At 49.3% G+C, this 20,901-nt stretch overlaps 3 protein-coding genes across 9 annotated transcripts in view; 2 read left to right on the top strand and 1 right to left on the bottom strand.

Annotated features, from left to right (window-relative positions):
• LOC106891181 (uromodulin-like) overlaps window positions 1-1,926 on the bottom strand; it is a 7,199-nt gene extending 5,273 nt beyond the window's left edge. Inside the window, exons 1-3 of the mRNA XM_014947529.1 lie at window positions 1,806-1,926; window positions 840-906; window positions 150-317 (exon numbers count right to left, since the gene is read on the bottom strand). Coding sequence (XP_014803015.1) covers window positions 150-317; window positions 840-906; window positions 1,806-1,808 — 238 coding nt within the window. The 5' untranslated portion in view covers window positions 1,809-1,926. The remainder of the gene's footprint in view (window positions 1-149; window positions 318-839; window positions 907-1,805) is intronic.
• DRC7 (dynein regulatory complex subunit 7) overlaps window positions 1-18,095 on the top strand; it is a 23,759-nt gene extending 5,664 nt beyond the window's left edge. For 2 of the 6 annotated variants that reach the window (XM_014947165.1, XM_014947156.1), the window contains exons 2-18: window positions 4,497-4,644; window positions 5,091-5,250; window positions 6,114-6,239; window positions 7,418-7,612; window positions 7,949-8,098; window positions 8,424-8,642; window positions 9,099-9,227; window positions 9,983-10,058; window positions 10,554-10,682; window positions 11,509-11,637; window positions 12,272-12,498; window positions 13,397-13,612; window positions 14,671-14,781; window positions 15,557-15,667; window positions 16,707-16,901; window positions 17,609-17,748; window positions 17,877-18,095. In XM_014947165.1, the coding sequence (XP_014802651.1) occupies window positions 4,508-4,644; window positions 5,091-5,250; window positions 6,114-6,239; window positions 7,418-7,612; window positions 7,949-8,098; window positions 8,424-8,642; window positions 9,099-9,227; window positions 9,983-10,058; window positions 10,554-10,682; window positions 11,509-11,637; window positions 12,272-12,498; window positions 13,397-13,612; window positions 14,671-14,781; window positions 15,557-15,667; window positions 16,707-16,901; window positions 17,609-17,748; window positions 17,877-17,967 (2,541 nt within the window). In that variant the 5' untranslated portion in view covers window positions 4,497-4,507 and the 3' untranslated portion in view covers window positions 17,968-18,095. Of the gene's footprint in view, window positions 1-1,814; window positions 2,623-3,085; window positions 3,191-4,496; window positions 4,645-5,090; window positions 5,251-6,113; window positions 6,240-7,417; window positions 7,613-7,948; window positions 8,099-8,423; window positions 8,643-9,098; window positions 9,228-9,982; window positions 10,059-10,553; window positions 10,683-11,508; window positions 11,638-12,271; window positions 12,499-13,396; window positions 13,613-14,670; window positions 14,782-15,556; window positions 15,668-16,706; window positions 16,902-17,608; window positions 17,749-17,876 lie in introns of those variants that run through there. The other 4 variants (XM_014947172.1, XM_014947141.1, XM_014947147.1 and 1 more) reach the window with 4 other exon arrangements.
• Window positions 18,096-20,504: 2,409 nt separating this feature from the next.
• The window catches only part of KATNB1 (katanin p80 (WD repeat containing) subunit B 1), a 17,868-nt gene continuing 17,471 nt past the window's right edge, over window positions 20,505-20,901 (top strand). For both annotated transcript variants that reach the window (XM_014947195.1, XM_014947190.1), the window contains exon 1: window positions 20,505-20,783. The gene's annotated coding sequence lies outside the window, so the exon portion shown is untranslated. The remainder of the gene's footprint in view (window positions 20,784-20,901) is intronic.

Raw genomic sequence — 20,901 nt, 5'->3', positions numbered from 1 at the left:
GGGGTGGGGGGGGGGGGGGGGGGGGGGGTAGAATGCACCTGGAGCCTGCAGTGAAGAGCAGGGGTAACACCAGTGCACCATGCCCATCACCCTTCCATCTGGTGCCCATGGACAGAATGGGGAGGGTTCACCAGCATCCCCAGCCCTACCTTGGCAGAACGAGCCTGTGAAGCCTGGTTTGCAGCTGCAAACTGGTCTGTCCTCCATCACCCGGCAGTTCCCCTGATGCTGGCATGGGTTTGGCAGGCAGGCATCTGGGCTCCTCTTGAAATGGAGGGCAAGCCCTCGCCTTGAGTCACGTGGCCTTGCCAGCTCACCTGCAGCAAAGGAAAGGCGAGCAAGCTGAAACACAGCAAGAATATCTTCCCAATGCGAGATGCAAGTGAACTAGCCCCACAGCGTGAAGCCCTGCCCAGCTCGCACGGGCTGAGATCCTCACTTAGAGCCAGAGCAGACACATCTGAGGAACAACCTGACACCTCAGCTTGCCTTGGAGGATGTGATTGAGAGTCTGGGAGACCTCCTCTGCATGGCCATAAACTGGAACAGAGCTATGGAGCCTGGCACCAGCTAGCAAGGAGAGCAGTGGCACATCACAGCACCTGTGCCCATCTCCATGGGTTATATTCCACACACGGCTGGGATGGCGAGCTTGAGTTTCTGACTATTTTGCACCCTGGTTCCTGCCCCCACTGAGCCCTGCTCTGTTGTCCCCCCCTTAGCAGCCTTCAGCGGTGCCCAGAATGAGGAACCTGGACACAGATCAGGTGAGGGTTTGACCTCTCCTTTCCATACTACTCATCTGTGACCTAGCAGGGACAGTGTACAGGGATACTCACTCTTGTTGCCTTCACAGCCAGCCAAGCAGAGGGCAGAGACCAGCAGCAAACATCTCATAGTCCTTTCCTGTAAAAACAAGCAAGCTCTGGGTCACTCGGATTTTTAGGATGCTCACTGGTGATGTTCGCAGTCATACAGAAAGAGCCAACACTCAAGCATCGGTACGATAATTTCTGTACTGTATTTCCTCCAAAAACTCTAGGTTCAATGGCACAAAGTCATTTCCTATCCTAAAGGCTCAGAAACACCTCCCCGCCAGGCTAACACAAGGGTCATTTAGGTAGCTATTCCAGAAAGGGGGTGGGAGAAACCAGACTGCGAACCTGCAGGGATATGCTGACAGTGATAAAGCCACATTTCAGTAAGAACAGGCACTTTGAGTAAAACTGCACAGCCAAGGCTTCAGTACAGGCTCCCCGGAGAAGAAAGGAGTTTCCCTCTTCCCACTACAGCTTTTTGAAGAGACAGAATTTGCAATAGGATCCTTGCTTTTCCAGTAACTCATACTCATAGCAAGGAGGCAATGAGATTAAAAAAAAAAACCCAAAGCCTTGAACACAACTAAAATTAATGCTACAAAGCCACAGATTTAAGTTGATCTTCCCTATTAGTATAAAAAATGGATTTCTTTAGGGAAATTAATGGCAACGGTGCTGGATGAGCCCTGGACACTGGAGTCTCCTTATCACAGATATGGGTACTTGTCAGCTGGGGCCGGCAGCTGGAGCAATGCTCTGCCACCCCTCTGCCCTGCAGGTGCACGGAGAGTGGGTCAAAGCCAATGCCAAAAGCCTCACTCTGCTCTGGCAGCACATCGCGTACCCCCTCTGCCTGACTCCACGCGGCTGTAACCACCAGACCTCATGACAAGGAGGGTTTATTCCTTGCTCTGCTCCAGGCTCACTGCAGCAGTCCTGAGAGATCCCACCAGCGTCAAAATCTCACCTTGTTCTCATCCCACTTACCATCAACAGGCCACTTGATGCTCCTCCACCCCTGGGTTGCTCGTGTGCTCCCGCCACATTGCCTTTTATCACCCTCCAGCAGCTCGTCCTTCTCCCCCACGCAGACACACTGCCTCCGCGATTGCACAAGAGTCAGTTTAGCATCCTGCAGCTGGGGAGGAAAGGACTCCGCCACACATCCTCCAGCACGGGTGACCCTTCCGATTAGCCAACGGCTTGTGAATGCTGACCCAATTCACGGCCTTGATGGGATCCCAAACAGGGGCAGTATCTGCAAAATCCCCCGGAATCTTGGGTTTTGCCCATCCAACTGGTTTCACGGCCCCTGCTTTTGACGCAGCAATAACAATGGATACCACAGCGGCACACGCGAAGGCCAGATAACTGTGTGTACTGAATCGAGGGGTTTGCAACCACAACGTACGTTTGCTTTGGATGTTTTGTAATGGCTTCTGTCATCTAAGATCCGGTGAGAAGTACCGGTGAGAGATGGAGGAATGAGGAACTTGGTCCTACCACACTTGGGAAACAGTAATCAGCTTCAAACAGCAGCAATCATTCAAAGTGATGCTTCTTGATTTATATTGACTACACTCTGTGCGTCCTCAGAGCTTTAATTGCTACAGCCACCACAACATAGCTGCAAATGTGAACATCCATCCATCCGTCCAGTTTTTTCCTAACCACAATGAAAACGAGAAAACAGAAGTGTTAAGCACCTGACCCTGCTGACAGCTACCGATTTAAAAAAAAGGAAGAAAAAGAAGAAAAAAAAAAGAAAAAAGGCCTCCTGCCATCCCCTGCTGTCAGCTTTTGGGTGAGAATCTCTGCATTCCATTATTTATTTTAGAAAGTAATTAACCGGGGCATAAGCTTGCAGAGACTCACTTAGAGATGCAAAGGCAGTGCAGCCTGCAGGCTGAGAGAGCAACAAAGGAAAATGATGAAGAATGCGGGAAGGGGCTTTTTTGTGGGTTTGGTTTTCTGTTCTTTTTTTTAAAGAGAGTGAAACTCGGTAAGTTTACAAGCAGCCTTGTGGCCTCTGAGGGGCTGGTGGCAAAGCCATCCTGGCAGGCACGGTTTAGCCGCTTCCCCTTTATTTTGCCCAAAAGTCTTGTGGAGGGAGGAGGCTGCCACCATAAATGTGCCTTCTCCGGGTGGCTGTCGGGAGCTTTCAGCCTGGGGGAGACTCAAGAGAGCGGGCAGGGAGGGCTGGGGCAGCCGAGAGGGTGCGGGAGCCCCGGGGGGCAGCCCGGGCTCGGGGGCGGCTTGCGGCCTGGGGGGAGCCCTGAGGGCAGGCCGAGCAGGCCGCTCGTGCGGCGGGCGTTGCCATGGTGCGCGGGCCCAGCGGCGGCGGTGAGGCCGGGGGAGGCGGCGGTGAGGCGGTGAGGCCCGGGGAGGCGGCGGGAGGGCCGGGGAGCAGCCGCTGCGGCTGTGGGGGCCGCGGGGTGGAAGGGTGGCGCAGAGGCCGGGGAGCAGCGCCGGGCCCCGGGACACCCCCGTGCACGGTCTGTGCCTCCCTCGCGCTGTCAGCTCCTCAGGAGGTCAGCCTGACCTCAAGGAAGGGGAAGCAAACAGCCCCGAACCCCCCTGAGATGTCATTAGATAATATAAACAGCGCTCTGTCCTTGGAGGCTGCTGACTCTGCTGCAAAACGTACCCTTCCCTTCAAGGCCCCTGAGCGGCCGGCCGGGCTCAGAGCAGCCCAGAGGCATGGGCTGTGTGGGCTGTCAGCGGGTGCCCAGCGATGTCCGGAGCTCCTGGGAGCTGCTTCCCAGCCAGCAGCATCCCAGGCAGGACAGAGGATGCAGCATTTGCACGGGAAGCAGGGGCTGGACATGGGGATGTGCTGTCCCCCTACTGAGCCAGGCTCCCCCTGTTCTGCTGCCTACCCCACTCTTAGGGGGCCAGGAACATGCAGCCACTTTTTTTACCAAGCCCAGCCCAAACTCACATTCAGTGCTCACCCTTTACTGTCACACTTCCGGCTGCTTCAGCCATGCTCACCTACTAAATTCCAGGAGGGAATTCTGCCCATCTGCTCTGCTCTGGTGAGACACCCCCCCTTCCTCCAGCTGCCTCCAGTTCTGGGGCCACCACCATCAGAAGGACACTGAGATGTTGAGCTGTTGGAGCAGGGCCAGAGAAGTCCATGGAGATGCTCCAAGGGCTGGAGCCCCTCTGCTGGGAGAGGGGGCTGAGAGAGTTGGGGGGGTTCAGCCTGGAGAAGAGAAGGCTCCGGGGAGGCCTTGGAGCCCCTTCCAGTCCCTCAAGGGGCTCCAGGAAAGCTGGGGAGGGACTCTGGATCAGGGAGGGGAGCCATAGGACGAGGGGGAAAGGTTTTAAGCTGAAAAAGGGGAGATTTAGGTGAGATCTTGGGAGGAAATCTTTCCTTTGAGGGTGGTGAGGCACTGGCCCAGGTTGGCCAGAGAAGCTGTGGCTGCCCCATCCCTGGAGGGGTTCAAGGCCAGGCTGGACGGGGCTTTGGGCAACCTGGTCTGGTGGGAGGTGTCCCTGCCCAGGGCAGAGGGGTTGGAACTCGATGATCTTTAAGGCCCCTTCTAACTCTAACCATTCTGTGATTCCATTATTCTAAAACACTACAGCCAGAGTGCAAGTGTTTCTGTGTTGCTGTATATCTGATGTATATCCCTTAATTCACCCTGGTGCATGCATTTCTTCTGTGCCCAGGAGGAGGCAGAATGGATGTCCTGGAGGAGAAGGAAGAAGAGGAGCAAAGAGAAGAAGAAGAGCTGAAGGCTTTGGAGATCAGTGATAACCTCCAGGACTTGGAGATGAAGGTGTCTGTAGAGCAAGTCTGCATCCCAAGTGATGTACCGTAAGTCACGTGTGTCTGTCAGTTACTGGGATGAGCAGAGACGGTCCCTGTGGGGCCCATGGGGAGATGGCACATGTGTGGGTGGCACATCTGGTCCCCTGGCACAGGGAAGGGAATGAGCAAGTTTCGCATGTTGTCCAAGAGTGGGCACGTGAATAAAACAACTCACTTCATTGTACATTCATTTGCTGCTGTATCATGATGCTATATAAAGATGCCTGAGTCTCCGGGTATATTTCAGCTCAGCATCACTCCAGAGAAGCCTGGCTATGACAAAATCATATCCTTGGATATGATCCCCATTTTTTTCCCCTGGGAAACAGGGAGCCCCTGCCACGTATTTGATAGCAGGCCATCTTGCCGGAATTGCTTTCCGACTTATTACCCATGTCTCTGTCTCCTCCTGCCCTGGAAGTGATTTTAACTGAAACTGATTTTCAATTCAGCTCCATTGACACATCCCAATTACCATCCTCGTACAAGACAAATTCCCTGAATGAAGAGAAGCTGCTGCGCATCGCTGACCATTTCCTTCAGCAGTACACTCACCTCTGTCCTGACCGCAAACCGCTCTTCCTCCACCCGGTCAACGAGTGTGGCGTGGAGGTATGAGGTGGTGTGGGGCTGGGCTACAGTGCAGGGAGCACTCGGTTTCCATAGTGTGGAATGCTGGGGAAGGGCAGCAGCGCTTCCTGCCCTCCCTCCTGGCCAAAGGGAACGGGAGGCCACTTGCCATGCCCTGAGCAGGCACCCTGAGCAGGCACACAGCACCCTGGGAACACCCTGGCCGTCCAAATCCACAAGCACTTTGTACCACGCACGTGGTGATGGTGCTATGTAGGCTGCAGGCAGCTTGCAGCCTTGCAGCGTGACGCTTAGGAAACAGGAGAGACCACAGAAACATAAAGGGAAGTAAAAGAAACACATGAAGTAGTTAAATCTTAGGCTTAATCACAGATATGGAATCTCGATCCAGAGTTAGGTCTTAATCCGAACTTCTTAGAAGTTACAGGGAAGGAAGTAAATCTGGAAGTTTGTGCTCTGGTTAAGCTGCACAACTCTTGTCTAGTTCTCAACTTGATGCTCCCCTGGGCATCTGGAATTGCTACTTTGCTCCATCTTTCCCCAAAATTTATTGTATCATTAACATGCAAAGCAAAAAATGCTGGAGGATGTAAAAGCTGGGTGGTAGCTATTTGTCTTACTTGAAACCTTAGAGAAGAACTGTCTTGTATCTGTAATGTGTCTGGGATGAGCTTGAAGTTTTAGCCACAGACAAGCAGACAGCCTCTCAACCCCATGCAGTTTCCATCTCAGAACAGGCGAAGAGGATTCCTGACACTGTTGATATGCTCTAGGGAGGTCCTGAACATGAGCTGTGACATCCAGGGGTGGCCAAAGGACGGCTTTGGATGGGAGACTCTGCCAGGCATCTGTTGGCTAACCAGAGTTCTCCTGTTGCCCTACAGAAGTTTGTGAGCACAACGGTGAGACCAACCCTCCTGCCTTATGCAGAGCTGTACCACTGGGATGGCTGTGCCAGCTTCGTCTCTGATTACCTCACCATGGAGCCCCTCAAGTCCCCTATCACACCGGTAAGAAAGGGGCTACAGTCCCATCAGAAACAACCCCATGATGGAGGTGACAGCAGGACACAATGTGGAAACCATAGTGGCTGGGATTACAAAGGTCTTTGAGCCCTCCATCATCCTCTCATTACTTTGGCAACCCCCCAGTTTTCCCAGGCCCTGTGCGCACCGTTTGGACCCGTAATCCCAGTATGGTGTAGTGTTGTACCTGTGAAGTAATTGAGCACCATTTCTACAAGACTGGCCTGACCTTGTTCTTGGTCACCCCAGATCTGGTCTGCTGTGGGTTGCAATGGCAGACAAGCTTCCCTTCCAAAGGCCTTGGAACAAAGGAGCACATAAAGCCCAGGGGATGATGCTTGACCTCAGCGACCAGTTCTTAGGAGCTTTAGACATTTCTATCCCAATTTTAGGGATATTTTGGGGTGGCTGAAGGGAGATTTCTACACTGGCAAGAAGAGGTGATATCAGTTAGGGCAAGTTCTTGGCTAGTGCCAATCAGCTAGGCCCAAGGGAGCATGCTCTTTGCTAATAAGGATGCTGATGCCCTGCAAAGTGCCCCAAATGGTCTACACCAGTTCTGTGCTGGCCGAGTGTGTCCCAAGAGTCCCGGGGTCTCAAGAGGAACTCTGGCACTTTGCAACCACACAGAATGTATCTCCATTTAGCAGATGGAGACCGCCTTGATCACCTAAGCTGATGTCCAAGCTCTGGGAGTAGACTGTCTACGTAGAACCTCTCCATATGCAGTATGTGCATATTGATCCCTTTGCTTGGTCACTGGTGAGGGCCAGAAGGGAATGTGTTCCCTCCTTTGAATTATAACTTAGCTTATGGGCCTTCTGCTTTGAAATGCTGCAGACAGATCAGCTAGACGTGGAGGTAAGCCCCACGCCAGAGTTGAGGCTAGCATTAGATTTTCAGCAATTTGACAAGCCTGTCCTGCCCATCTCTCCCCATGGTTAAATTTGTCACCAGACTTGGGGTCAGAATTTCTTCAGATCGCTTTAGTGAGGGGGGACTTTTGGGCTCTGTGGCATATATAGGAATTTCATATAAGATTCCCTATGGGTGCAGAGGCCAGGGATGTGGGCAATGCCCTCTCTCTGTCTCCTGCTTTCTCCCTGGTGTGTGTTTCAGCTTCACAAGACAAGCACTGAGAACACGCATCTCTCTCTTTCAAGCCCAGTTCGCTCTATTCCCCAACCACCATCCTGAAATACCAGCGAGGGAACTGCTTTGACTTCAGCGTGCTGCTGTGCTCCATGCTGATCGGGGCTGGGTATGATGCCTACTGCGTGCACGGATATGCCACCCACGAGATGTGCACCCTGGACGAGACTCTAAAACTGTGCCCGCTGCTCAGGAAGCCACAGGAGGTGAGACCTGCAGCGAGCGGGCAGGGAGGCGCCCAGCATTGTATGTGCGGCCTGTTTGTTTCCAGTGAGCTCCAGGGTTGAGCTAGGGGGAACATCTTCAGTTCCACACTGGGTTTCAGTCTGTACCAAGTAGGGACCTCACTAAAGGGATCTTTTGAGTGATTTTCCACAGTGCCTTAAGAGGCCTCTTTGGCTTCACTGAATTCCTGCTCACCAGGTCCAATACTGCAAACTGCCAAGGGTTGGGAACTGGGAGGTACATGTAAGCCATACATTTTCTCCCTTCTCTTGATGTCTGCTGGGTTTCACAGCAATACCCTGCTTTTGTGGAGGCAGGAACCAAAAGAGAGGATGAAGAAGTCCAACAAGTACAGAGTTAAGCCCCCACCAGACCTGCAGAGCAAGTTTGAGCTTCAGCAGGAGGCCAAGAAGGCAGAAACTGAAGCTGCTGAAAAGAACAAGGGAAAAGAAGTGGAGAAGGTCACGGTGAGTTAGTGAGGTCCACCTCACTGTGAACTCCAGGAGCAAGAGCTGAGACACAGGTAATGGCTGACCAAAGAAAGGAGGTCACCACCCTCTGCCACAAAGTATGACACAGCCCTGATCATGGCCATGGGCATTTGGCCTCAAGGAACACAATGTGTGCTGGCACGGGAATATGTGCTGGGTATGTGCTACATCACTCTTCTGAAGAGCGTTTAGGGCCTGGAGATCATTAGAAACAGGCAGAGGAGAGATTAAAATTGCTGTTGGGTTGAACTAAAGTGACAATAAAATGGCAATAATTACTACTCTGTCCTCTGTGCTACAGGAAGTGGAAAAGCCTGAGCGGGACCCTTTGCATGGCTTACGGGTGCATGCATGGGTTTTGGTTCTGTCTGGGAAGAAGGAGGTTCCTGAGACCTTCTTCATCAACCCTTTCACGGGAAACAGCCACAGCACCATGGATGAGCACTTCCTTGGGATCGAGAGTGTCTGGAACCACAGGAACTACTGGGTGAACATGCAGGACTGCCGGAACGGCTGCAAGGTAAATAAGCCCTTAAGCACCCTGTGCCTGGGAGGGACAGCTGGGTTAACCTGAGTCCTGGGGAACTCCAAGATCAGTGGTGATCCCAGTTTCCACTTACCGTTCCCTGGGTTGGCTCTGGGAGGTGAGGGAATGGGTTAGAGCAACTTGACCTTGGGGCCATGCATGCCCCAAGGAAGGAGGTAGAAGCATTCCAACAACTTCCTCTCATCTGTGGCAGAGGCACCATGAGGAAAGGGGTCTGCAGGCCTCTAGGCACAGGTGCGGTCTTTGGGGTCCCACCAGCCAGCCAAGCACTGATGAGCCAACCTCACCGAGATCCAGGGCCTGTCTAGGCTCTTTTACCTCTCTGATTTGGGGTCCAGGGCATCACAGACGTGCAGGAGCAGCATTTCATTTAGTGTCAGGCCCTTGAGACTGCCATGTAGTTAAATGGGTTTCTTCTTTATGGCCTAGGATCTCATCTTTGACTTGGGTGACACTATCCACTGGGAAGTTATGCTTTCAGGGAGCAACAAGCCTCTTCAGCTGCTCTCAGATGCTGAGGAGGAAAAGGAGTTATCTGACAGGGACTCGGATGATATGGTGAGTGACCCAAATGATGGCTCTTGTGCAGTGGGGATGCTGTATGGAACTGGTGTGTTCGCAGGCCTGCCTGCTGCCCTCTCCAGGTCGGATCATGACTGCTCTAATTAGGCTTTGGTTGGCTCCTTAGATTTCTTCTCCATCTTGAATAGTTCTGGTGTTTTTTGAAGCAGGACCCCAGGTGGTACTTCTGGTGTCCTAAGTGGCTAGGGATCTCTACAGGCCTCCAGTGCATTGATATTCTGGACACTCTTTCTCTGCTGCTCAGCACCATCATCTCCTGACTGCTAGATGGAGTTGCCAGCAAGGTGTAGAAATAATGTATGTACTCTAACAGTTTAAAAAATGCTGTCTACTGGAAGAAAAAATGTTGTGTTTTCCTGGTGGGAGCACACAGCATGATAAAGCAGGCATCACACCAGCACAGCGGGACAAAGGAACAGTACATTCCCTCCTGTTATCTATACTTCTCAGCCTGCACTCCTAACTGGGGAGCAAAGTGCCTTCCATGGTCTACGTCAAACAAACTGGTCATTCGTTTGAGTGCTGATTGTCACCCTATCCAGCATGACCGTTAGCTAGAAGGTAATTTCATTAAACTGGAGTAGGGCTCCCCTAACTGTGCCACCGTGTTCCCCAGAACCAGTTTTGTGCTAACTGGCCTCTCATCGCTGCACTGCATTCTTTAGAACCAAAATGCCTCCTGCCACAGTAAGGGAAGCTGCCAAAAATGCAAATCTCTGCTTCTGTTTCAGCAGGAAAAGGAGGAGGGAGATAGGAGTTTTGACATGCCACCTTCGTGGGTAGCCCCAATTCAGATATCTCCCAGAGGTATGTATTCTTCCTTTGCCTTTTGCTTGCCCCCAGCTAACGTTTTAGTGGATCTAGGGTATTTGTTTATCTTGCTCAAGAGTTCTCCCCTCAGGATGAGGGTACAGCAGTGAAGTGCAGAAGATGAAGGCAGCAACAGCTATTGGTTTGAATGCCTGCCCTCACTGCACTGTCTCATCCCCCTGCAGACAGACACACACACTGTGTTTTCCTGCTAGCTGAACAATTTTACCAGGGATGGACTTTCTGTTACCGCTATGCACAAGGGACTGCCCCTGCCCTATCAAATATTTGCTTTGGGAGAGAAAAGAGTTATTATACTGTTATAACATTATAGCACAACAGGCAGGGTCTGAACAGCTTTACTGGCAGCTGAACACAATCAATAAATACATGGTTTCTCTTAGACCACATTTTTCTCCCTCTTGAATTATATTTTCCTGAGGCTGAGTACAAGGGAGTCAGTTTTTCTGACACCTCTCTTGTCCACTGCAGAGTTTGAGACCCGCTGTTCCGAGGGGAGGAAGGTGATCCTGTACAAGAAAGCAAAACTGGAGAAATGGGCACCATACCTGAATGGAAATGGGCTGGTGAAACGCCTCACCATCTACGCAGACTTAGGCTGTAAGAGGCATGAGGGAACACACTGGATGCACTGAACCTGGGGTGTGCTGATGGGAAGTGGGGGGCAGGCACTTTCTGCCAATCTCTCTTGTGCTTTCTCATCCTCCTTTCACCTTTGTGAGGGACTTACCTACTGTATCTTCAAACGCTTCATCATGCTCACTGGCTGTCAAGCCCCAGAACTTTCCAGCATTGATAGGGGTGCCTGACAGAGTTTGAATCTGTTCTACACCCCAATGGCGAGGCTGTTTGTCTTGCACGTCAGCTGCTTGGATTTCCAGTCTTCAGAGAAATGGAAGGCTGGTTTGATTTGATCCAATAGCATCACTATTCCCACTGGAATTGACAGGAGCCATAGAAAGAGGTAGCTATGGGCGGTGATATTTCTGTACTCCAAAGCATTATTCTTCAACAGCTGGTCCAAGACACTGTGTAGATTCCTAAAAGGACATACAACGTCCTGTCCTCAGCCCTCTTGGACAGTGTACTGTCTCCATCTCTTTTCTCTTCATTAAATATTTGGGATAGAATTTCTCTCCCCTAACTGTAATCATCTGGTGTGCCACCTTCTCCCCCTGAGCTGATTAGTTCTTGTTGATGGAGGGGAATAAACCCTCTTAAGGTATAATTCATCTACTCAAATGTAGATTAGGATTCATCTACAAAATGCCCTTGGGCACAGGGCCAGTTCCAGTGGCTGTCTGATGTGTGCTTTGGCTGTATCTGGACACATGGTGCTTGTGCAGACACTGAGAATTCATCAGGTGAGTCTTACCACCTCCAACAGAGTGACATAAAGGTTGTGAAACGGTTTGTCTCCTGCCAGGCACTGAAGTAGCGGAGGTGAGGGAGTGGTTCAAAAACCGAGAAGACAGGTTGGAGATGAGAGAAGTGAATAAGCAAACACAGCTGACCACAGATTACTTCAGTCCAGGACACCTCCTCTGTCTTAAAGGTATTCCAGCTCAGCTGAGCAGCAACTGCAGCTGATGGGATTTCATGTGAATCCCTTCTAGCAGTGGCAAAAGCCCAAAGTTGGGGGGGCTGCAAACTTGTGGGATGTATCGCCTATATAAATAATGTGGTCTCTAGTGGACAGGAGACAGTTGGGTTGTTGGCTTCCAGTCCTGAACACTGCTTCCTTCCCAGAGCAAACCAGAAGAAAAACACATACCTATCACATATATAAGGTGATATAATTTACTCTACTTACTAGAAGTGATAGAAGTAGAAACTTTCTCCTTAGGAGTATATTTGGTCTCTCACTGTTGTGCAGCTGGGGAAGAGAAAGTCCTGCATCAAGTCCATTGCTAAAGCAGCATTTCACGCCAAGAGGCTGTCCCCATTCCTGGTTTGGGAAGAGCAGGATCCAGGCTCCACTCCCTCACTACTGCCTTACTGTGTAAGGAAGGCAGTGGCCCTGCAAAGCTGTCCTGCTGCCCTTAGGCTGTGGAATATTGGTACAGGGCAGTGAGAACATTTCCTTCTTACACTCTTATGTGCATTTGATTTATTGGTGCTGAAGAAAATGAGACGACCTCTGGACACACTTGTGTTCACCAAACTTGCAATCTCTGTTATGTCCTTAGCTCACACCTATACGTCGCTGCAACCTGAGACTGAATATACGATGGAGTTTTACAATGAGGCACGAGTTGATGGACTCCAGAAACGTGTTGAAACTCCAAATGAGATGACAGAGTACTTCGTGGGGCGGGATGACTTCCTGCACGTCCGGTACATGGAGTTTGGCAAAAGACGAAAGAAAATACACTTGGCTGGCACCAGAACTGACATAAACTCCCGGCCTATAGTGGTACGGCCAAGGCAGAAACAGAAAAATATCTGTCACTGTGATATATTTATACTATGCAAAACATAGTGCCTAGGGCTTTAGGTTCATTTTCAGTGGGGACAGCCAAGGCAAAAGTCCAGATGGGATGTCCAAGCCTTGTTCAGCTGCTGTGTCTCACAGTTGCTTGTCTAACAGAGAGCTACAGTGTGAGCAGTTGTCACGAGCTAAATTGAGCAGCTAGAATGATACCAGGAAACTAAGGCTTGGAAAGAGTGTGTCAGAGGAAAGAAAAAAAGCTTGACTAGGATTTTGGAATGATATTTTTACAGGTCTCAAAGCTAGTCAAGTGATTTCATATTCTGAGTCCAAGCTAGTAACATTTTAGGCTTCTGAGGAAGTATCCCATCACTCCAATTAGTTACAAGCAGGTAATCTTCCTCTTGTCAGGTCTGATTTGGAGAACAGAGGAGGGAGGAAATCTGACATCTGGCAGTATGGTTCAAACACTTCACCTGCCAAGACAGAGCCATGCAGGCCGTGGCGTGGCCAGCCTTTGGACTGGCGCCCAGCATGCTCCTTTTTCCTTCCCTATTTTGGGGAATGTGGGAAACTTTGTTGTGCTCCAAAATACCTTGCTTCCTGCAGTACCCTCAGGCAAGGATGCATCCCAAGCTAACTTTGAGCTTGGAGAGCATACTTGGCTTCACAAATAAGAGACTTCTGCATTGCTTTAGGCAGCTTTATGCTTTTTTTTCTCAGGCACAGGAAAGAACAGTATGACAATGGGCCAGGAGGTGCCATCATAGTCCAGGCAGAAAACCCCAAATTTTACCTTAGGTTTTTACCCAACTCTGCAAATCTTGCCAGTTTTCTGTGTTGGCTAACCTACTTCCATCTCTTTGTCTTCACCTCTTATTAGCAAATCAAGGAGTGTTTCCACAGAAACCCAGAAAAGCCTGCTGATGAAGATGTAGCAGAACGTGTATTTCTGATCACAAAGGATATGATCCAACTGACGTATCACCTGAAGGATAACTACATTACTGCCTCAAAGAAGGACTTCTTCAAAGCGGCAGAGGGGGACAGGAAAGGAAATGAAATGGTCATGACCCCAGAAATGTGCATCACGTACAAGGTATGGAGAAGAACTACTTATATTTTGGACTTTTCTTACATTCACAAAACTGAAAGGGAAGGTGGAATGTCAGTAGAAGAACTCCAAGCAAAGCATGACAGACCCCATGGTGTCCCCCTGCTCCATCTGCCCCCCTCCATTACAGACAGCCTCCAGGCTGACAACACAAACGCCATGCTGGAACCGATGGGGCACACAGGGCCTAGTGTAGGGTGAAAGGTCACCTTCCCAGACTTGGTCATCAGGCAGCATAGACACAGCCACTGGGATCTTGCAAGATGCTGGTTCAGGCTCAGTCCTGTGGATTCATAGCAGGGAAGCTGAAATGTCCTCTGCCGTTGTCTCTTGAAGAAGAGACCACAGCAGAGAAGCAGAGGCAGACATCCTGGGTTCTAGCTCCAATTCTGCCGTGGACTTATTGGGTCACATCATTGCTTAAATGTCCCAGAGTTTACCTAAAGGTGCAGAGGAAGATGCTGAGGCATAATGCAGTGCTGGTAGATAGATAGCCTTAAATGAAAGATATTCCAAAAAAAAAAGTGGAGCGCTGTCATTAAGGCAAATTCTCTCATTCAGGGCTGGGGGGAGTCACTCACTAACATGACTGATGTGAGGCTGTAACCAGGGACAGAAGTCTGCCAGCAAATTTCACAGTGATGCTGCACAATTAGGAAAATCAAAGTGAGATTGCAAATACAGGATTTTTTTAATGTTAGGCACGTTTTTTTAAAGTTTCTATTTTCCGTTGGGGAGAATACACAGAACGCAATTGCTGGATGAAAGGTTGCCACCCTTTCATCTCTAACCCTGCCAAACTGCTTCCAACCAAATAACAGTAGCATCAGCAAAGCGCAAGATGTGCCATCTGGCTCACATTACTGATGGATTCAAAATTGAAATGAAGTCTAATAAACTGTTGACCATGGGCTAGATGTTTCATTGGTGGGAATCAGTGTCACTGCATTGACTGTAGCAGAATTGTGCCAATTTCTGTTAGCAGAGTACCTGGTCCATGCACAGAGAGCGCTACTCTCTTTCACGAGCTTATCTGCTTCCAGGCAGGGTCTTCTGAGAAAGAGGAGAAGCTGCTCCATCTGTACAAACTGTTGCAGAAGCTAACAGTGGAAGAGAAGCAGCTGAAGCTACAAGTCCAGCAATCTGAAGCAGAGGTAAGAGGGAGTTGTCACACTGTGGTCAGAGATAGTCAGGCATGGAAACGGTTTCAGCTGGATGGTTGCCAAAGCATCCTCAGCATAAACTGTGATAAAAACAATACTCTGGTGTCATAAAGCCGTTTTCCATACTGAATTATCAAGCCTGCAACTCAGTCATTGTTCAGCAAAGATGTAGCTTTAATGTATTTATGGTGAGTCACACACTTTCCAGCTCCTGCTCTTACTCTTTATTCTCTGGGAAGAAGACAGTTTCAGAGAGCAAATGACAGCATCTAGAAACGTATCTGCCTTTTCCCAGGGAACAAGACCAAAAAGAAAATACATTGTATGTAATGTCATACCTAGTTGCTTGCTAGGCATTTCCAGGAAGGCCTATCCAAAATATTGAAGTGACTTTTTGTGGGAGCAACTGTAGAGAAATACTTCATAAAAGAGATTACTTGTATTGCTAACCACATTGTAACTGGTGTAACAAATTCACGTTCTTAGAAGTCTTTGTAATTACTTCATGATAAGTGCAACCATTCTGAAGGAGGCAAAGCTGTTGGATTTTATTTTTTAAAAAATGTTTTGGTAAGGAAGAGGAACCCCTCAAGGAGCTGGAGAGGGAATCTCTCAGCAGGATATGAATATATTTGTACAGATCTTCTACATTTAAGGGTATGCTACAGTTCTTGTACGCAGCATCTACTCTGTTGGCAGATGAAGCATGTAAAAGTACTGTCATTTTGTGGGAAAGCTGAGGGTCTTTTTTCTGATTTTTTGGAAGGTGTTAAATATTTTGAAGGTCCGTGAGAATGAAGAAACTAACATTAAATTGTCAGTTTCAATTTATAATGTAGAGAAGAATGAAAAGAGAAGACAACAGTATGAAGCCATGGTAGGTAGACCGCATTAATCCCAGTATTTATTACATGTACACAAAGGCAGAGTAAGCCTTTTCTGTCTGAGGAATTATCTCTGAAGAGCATTTTGTATCATTAAAATATACTAGGCCAAATCCCTAGCAGGTGTAAATCAGCACAGCTTAAGTTGACTTCCCATGAAAGCATAACGTGATCATGCCGTGACCTTCTGACTTTCTGCAAAAACTTGCATTACTGAAAAGGGTTACAGTTTTATTTTGTTTAGTTAATAAAGAAAACAATTAACAAGGAGTAGTTTATAATAGGGATTATGGAGGGAGTATGATAATGGATTCCAAGCTTCATCTTTTTAGCCAGGGCTCATTTTATTAAGCAAATATGCATTTCTTTATGTGATATAAATTGATTATTTTCTTAGTTTTCATTATTACTTGCAAAGCCAATTTTGTTCCAGGATCTCTGTTGAGGAATTAATACCTTATGACTGTTGTGGACAAATACAAAAAGATTCAAGAATAATTACTTGCAATTTTTCTAGATCTCCAAGATGATTCTTGTGAATGATTTTTAGACTGAGCTTTCCTGAATAGAGAGGTTATAAAAGGTGATACTAGGTTTCATGCCAGACTTCTGGCGTGAAACACAAGCAGGAGCAAAGATCCAAGCACCAGCTGTTTGCCAGCCTGCAAGCTGGTATCACTCACAATACCCTGTCCTCATCCATTTCTGTCCAAATACAAATGCATTTTGTAAAACTCTTCTTGCACCTCACTGGATAACACGTGAGAGATATCTCTGCAATCAAGGAAATTAGAAGAAATGTTAAAAAGGACAATAGAAAATAACCTACAGAATAAAACCCGCTTTGGGAAAGGGCTGGTATGCAAAGGCAATGCAAAGCAGTAGTTTTGATCAAACTATAGGAAAAAGAAACATTATTTCCTCCCTGGGGGCAAGGAGGAGCTTTGGTCTTTGCTTTTATTTTGCCTTATCACAGGATGTTTGGGGAACAAGTAAACGGGACCATGACTCTCTCTGTCCTTTTATCTCCAGAAGAAGACAAGGGAGGATGACCTCCGGGGTCCAGGGGAACAGGATCTGGATTACCTAGCGCCTTTTCTTATACAAATCGGCCACAAAGAGAAAATGACCAAGGAGCGTGCCCTGCGTGTCAGAGATGACTGCCTGACTGATTTTAAGAACCGTCTCATTAATAAAGCTAACATCATCCAGGCTCGCTTGGAAAAGGTATTCCCAACCACAATCCAGGATGTGCACAGTACTGGAGTCTCCTCAGAATCACAGAATCTTCTAGGTTGGAAGGGACCTTAAAGATCATCTTGTCCAACCATCAACCTAACTGACAAAAATAGACACCCGCACAACAACCAGGAAGCATCATCACTACCCCATACCCCCAACCACTACATCACCCTGTCTTTTGAACACCTCCAGGGATGGGGCCTCAACCACCTCCCTGGGCAGCCCATTCCAATGTCTGTCCTCTGTACTGGCAGGAGGGTAACACATATCTCTGACAGCAGGCAAGAAACAAGCCTCCTTTGATTACTTCAAGAGAGCCACAAACATGCCTGTTTTTTTTTTTTTTTTTTTTTTGTCGCTAACACGTGAGATCAAAGAACAATATAGCTCCAGGGTGAAAGTTAATCCCTATCTCAATTGGAGCCGATTTGGTTCTCCAGCACTTCTTAACTACAGTAACACAACACATTCAGGTTTCACTGCCTCTCACTGTTCCATGTTTTGATTCTCCTTGTTTTCTTGTTCTATGAAACCTCATCTCAGACTTACTGCCTCCCATGAAAATACACCAGCTCTGATTTTCTGTTTCCTTCTTCTCAGCTGCCTGAACTTTTAAGTTGCATTTTTGTGCCCCTTTGTTCCTCGCTGTCCTCTCCATCCCCCTGACCTCTGGTTGCTTGCTCCCCCAACAGGCGGTGGAAGAGCTGCAGAAGAAGGACCAGTGGTTTCAGAAAAACCAGAATCGGCTCAGTGCAGAGGAGGAGAGTGACTTCCTCACCCGCCGCTCTGAAACCACATTCCACATCCAGATTCTAGCACTGAGGCTCAAGAGGTACTGGGAATGGCTGCTTGAGACCAGGGGAAGTCAGCTGCCAGCACTCAGCACCGAGGCTGTTAGGTAAAGCATTCTGCTCCCTGTCCCACTGCAGTTCATCTCCAATGTTCTCCTTCTCGTTCTAGAGAAAAGCAGGCGGCACCACAGAAATACCTTGCTCTTGAAGAGAAGCTGCGCAACGATCCTCGCCTGGCAGAGCACCTTGATCACACCTAATTTCTTTACTCCTTCACAGCAGACGCTGGAAATCTGTGCTGAAGCCTGTTAGAAGCAGCCTGAAAAGAAAAAAAAACAAATGGGAAGTTTTCCTACTTGACTGCAGTAAATATTTCGTTATTATCAGATTCATGGAGATTGTAATGGACTTGTAGCATTCCACTGTCCTTTTTTCTTTTCCCTCTTTTGTTTTAAGGCCCATCTACAATTACATCAATTGCCTTCTCGTGCAATTCCATCATGGTTGAGATTGAAGCCTGAATGAGACCTTAGCTTTAAGGTCTATTTCCGAAGTTGCTACAAATTATGCACACTCTATTGCAGAGCTTTTCTTCCCCAAACCTACTGACATCAGGAGCAGCATTATTTGAGAATACCGGTTCTTTTCCAACATAGTAATATTTGAACAAATTTATAATTTAGTTTTATAAGTAGCACAAGCAAATGTTTTGAAATTATGAGTTCACAACAAATATAAAAATTCTTTGACCTCATTTAGAGCTATTAACTACAAAACCCAGCAAAAACTAATACTCACATTGGCAAAGTTTGGATTTTAACATCTTTATTTTTCTCTTTGAGTATCTCCACTCACCATTTACAAATATTGGCAGACAGGGTAAAGTGTCAAGAGGAATCCAAAAAGCATTCCAAATCTAAAAAGTCGTAGGCAATCAAGTGTTCTGGTTAATAAGCATTCCCTGAAATCCCCAAATGGAAGTGAGTATGTGTGTGCCATGTATTGGTATTTATGCAAGTCCCTGAGCATGCCAGGAAATAATTTCTGATGTCATCTCTAGCGCATTAGGCACCATGGACACCTGTGGTGGTCCTGCCTACAGTTCCCAACAGCTACAGTCTTCAAGGAACAACCTTTAATGATCACCTTCAGTAAGGACTATATTGATTGCAGCAGGGGGAAGGCAGGAGAGTATTTTGCAGAATACAGCAGAATAAGGGATGTTACACCAGAAATACAGCACAAACCAGATCCGATTATACTTCTTGTTTTATGGTAGCTGCCCATTTTAAGTGTAATAGATACACTAAAGTGCTTTTACAGAGAAACACCCCCCCCCAACTGCCTATTTTATTGCAACAGAGTCATTTTCTCTTGTGTTGTTTCTGTCACATTTTAAGAAGTGAACACAATGTTAAAACCAAAAGCCATCATTAGCTCATTAGGCCTAATCTGAATAGGTGAGTGATTAAAACATACCAAATTACCCGTATAGACAGCCCATTAATTTAGGTGCCACTTGAAGGATGTACTCCATTTTGGGCTCAGAAAGGGAGAAGAGAGAATTGAGTATCTCCTGCGGGAGAGGGCTGAGGTGTTTGACACCCACCACAGCAAATCCCTGGGTCTGGCTGGGCCTCCCAGCTCCCAGCTTTGGAGCTTGGAGATGTTTCGTGACAGCACATCAAGTTCCAAGCCATTCAACAGCTGCAGCAGCCTATTCCACACCAACACACTGACAGCTCTATGTCCCTCCATCAATGCTTGAGTAACGTGGCAACCTGGCACGGACAGAAACAGGCCAGGGGAGGAGAAAGCTCAGAAATGGCTCCCTCTCAGAGAGAGAGGTGTTCCAGTAAGAACACACTACTGAAAAGGAACTTTAGGAACGAGCCAAAATAATTTCTGCATCACAAGGACCATGAATTGCTGAAGGACTGAGGGAGACAGAAACAAAAATAGGAGCAAGCGAGCTTGTGGTTACGAACTCATCAGTGTTAGTTCAATACCAGAAAAGACAACAGAACAAATTAATTTAAAATCCTTTGTACAGGCACTAGGGACATTAGCAACTGCCCCCCCCCCCCCCACCCCCCCAAAAAAAAAAAAAAAAAGTAATCAGCTAATACATATTGTCAAGGACTATCATCAAACCAATTTGATTTCCTCTTTTGACGAAGTAATTGGCTTCAGAGGCAGGGAGGGAGGGCTGCAGTGGCACAACTCCCTCTCATCCAGGCTGGGAGCGCCAAGCACGGCTCCCCCGGGGGGAAAAGTGAGGGCCTGGCTCCCCGGGGGGAGCAGGAGGCGGGGGCTCTGTGCCCGGCAAAAAGGCGCAGACAGGGAGATTGCGAGAGCCCCGCTCCCGCCAGGGCTGCGCTCGTAACACGATTCCCTGGCGAGGGGAACCGTTTCCGGGGGACACACCAGCGCAACAGCCGCAGCCGCCGCCGGGCCCTGCGGCACAAAGGCGAGGAAAGGCCTCTGGGCCGCCTCCACCGCACCCCCTGGCTGGGGCCGCGGCAGCCTCCCCGCAGGGCCGAGAAGGGGCGCTGCTCCACCCCACCGCGCCGCAAAATGGCGGCTCCTGCTCACCGCCCTTTCTATTGGCGCGCTTGAAAGGCTCCCCCAAGAAGCTGCGTGGTGAGTGGCCGGTCGCTCTGCGGTTGCTAAGGCGACCGCCTCTCCCTCGGCTCCTATTGGCCGAGCGGCGTAGGGAAACCGGGCAATGGCGGGGCTCGGCGCGGCGAGGTTCAGGGGAGCCGGCGGCTCTGATTGGCGGCACCGGGCGGGGGCGGGGCGCGGCTCAGGTTCGTTGTGAGGGGCCGGTTGTCAGGTGGCGGCGGTGTCGCTGGGGGCGGGAGGGGAGTCCGGTACTACCGGAGCCGCCGCCGGTAGCGCTGGGGCGGCCGGGCGGGCCTCGCCGAACGCCATCACCAACAACAACGTTCAGGCGTCCCCTGGGTGGCTCCGGGCGCCGCCCGCTGCTCCTCACCGCCCGGCAGCGCTCCCCCCCCCCACGGCACCGCCCGCCGGGCTTCCCGCTGGCCTGTGGCTCCCGCGATGGTCCTCAGCGGTAAGGCCTCACCCCGCACCGACGCCAGGTCCGGCGGCGGGCTGGGCCCGCGCCCCCTGCCCACCGCCTCGGCGCGGCCTTCCCGCGCCCTGCTCCGGCGCGGCGGGGCTTCGCCGTG

The sequence above is a fragment of the Calidris pugnax genome, unplaced genomic scaffold (genome assembly GCF_001431845.1).
Source record: "Calidris pugnax isolate Ruff unplaced genomic scaffold, ASM143184v1 scaffold30, whole genome shotgun sequence".
Classification (NCBI taxonomy): Eukaryota; Metazoa; Chordata; class Aves; order Charadriiformes; family Scolopacidae; genus Calidris; species Calidris pugnax.
This window is presented reverse-complemented; position numbering and strand designations above follow the sequence as displayed.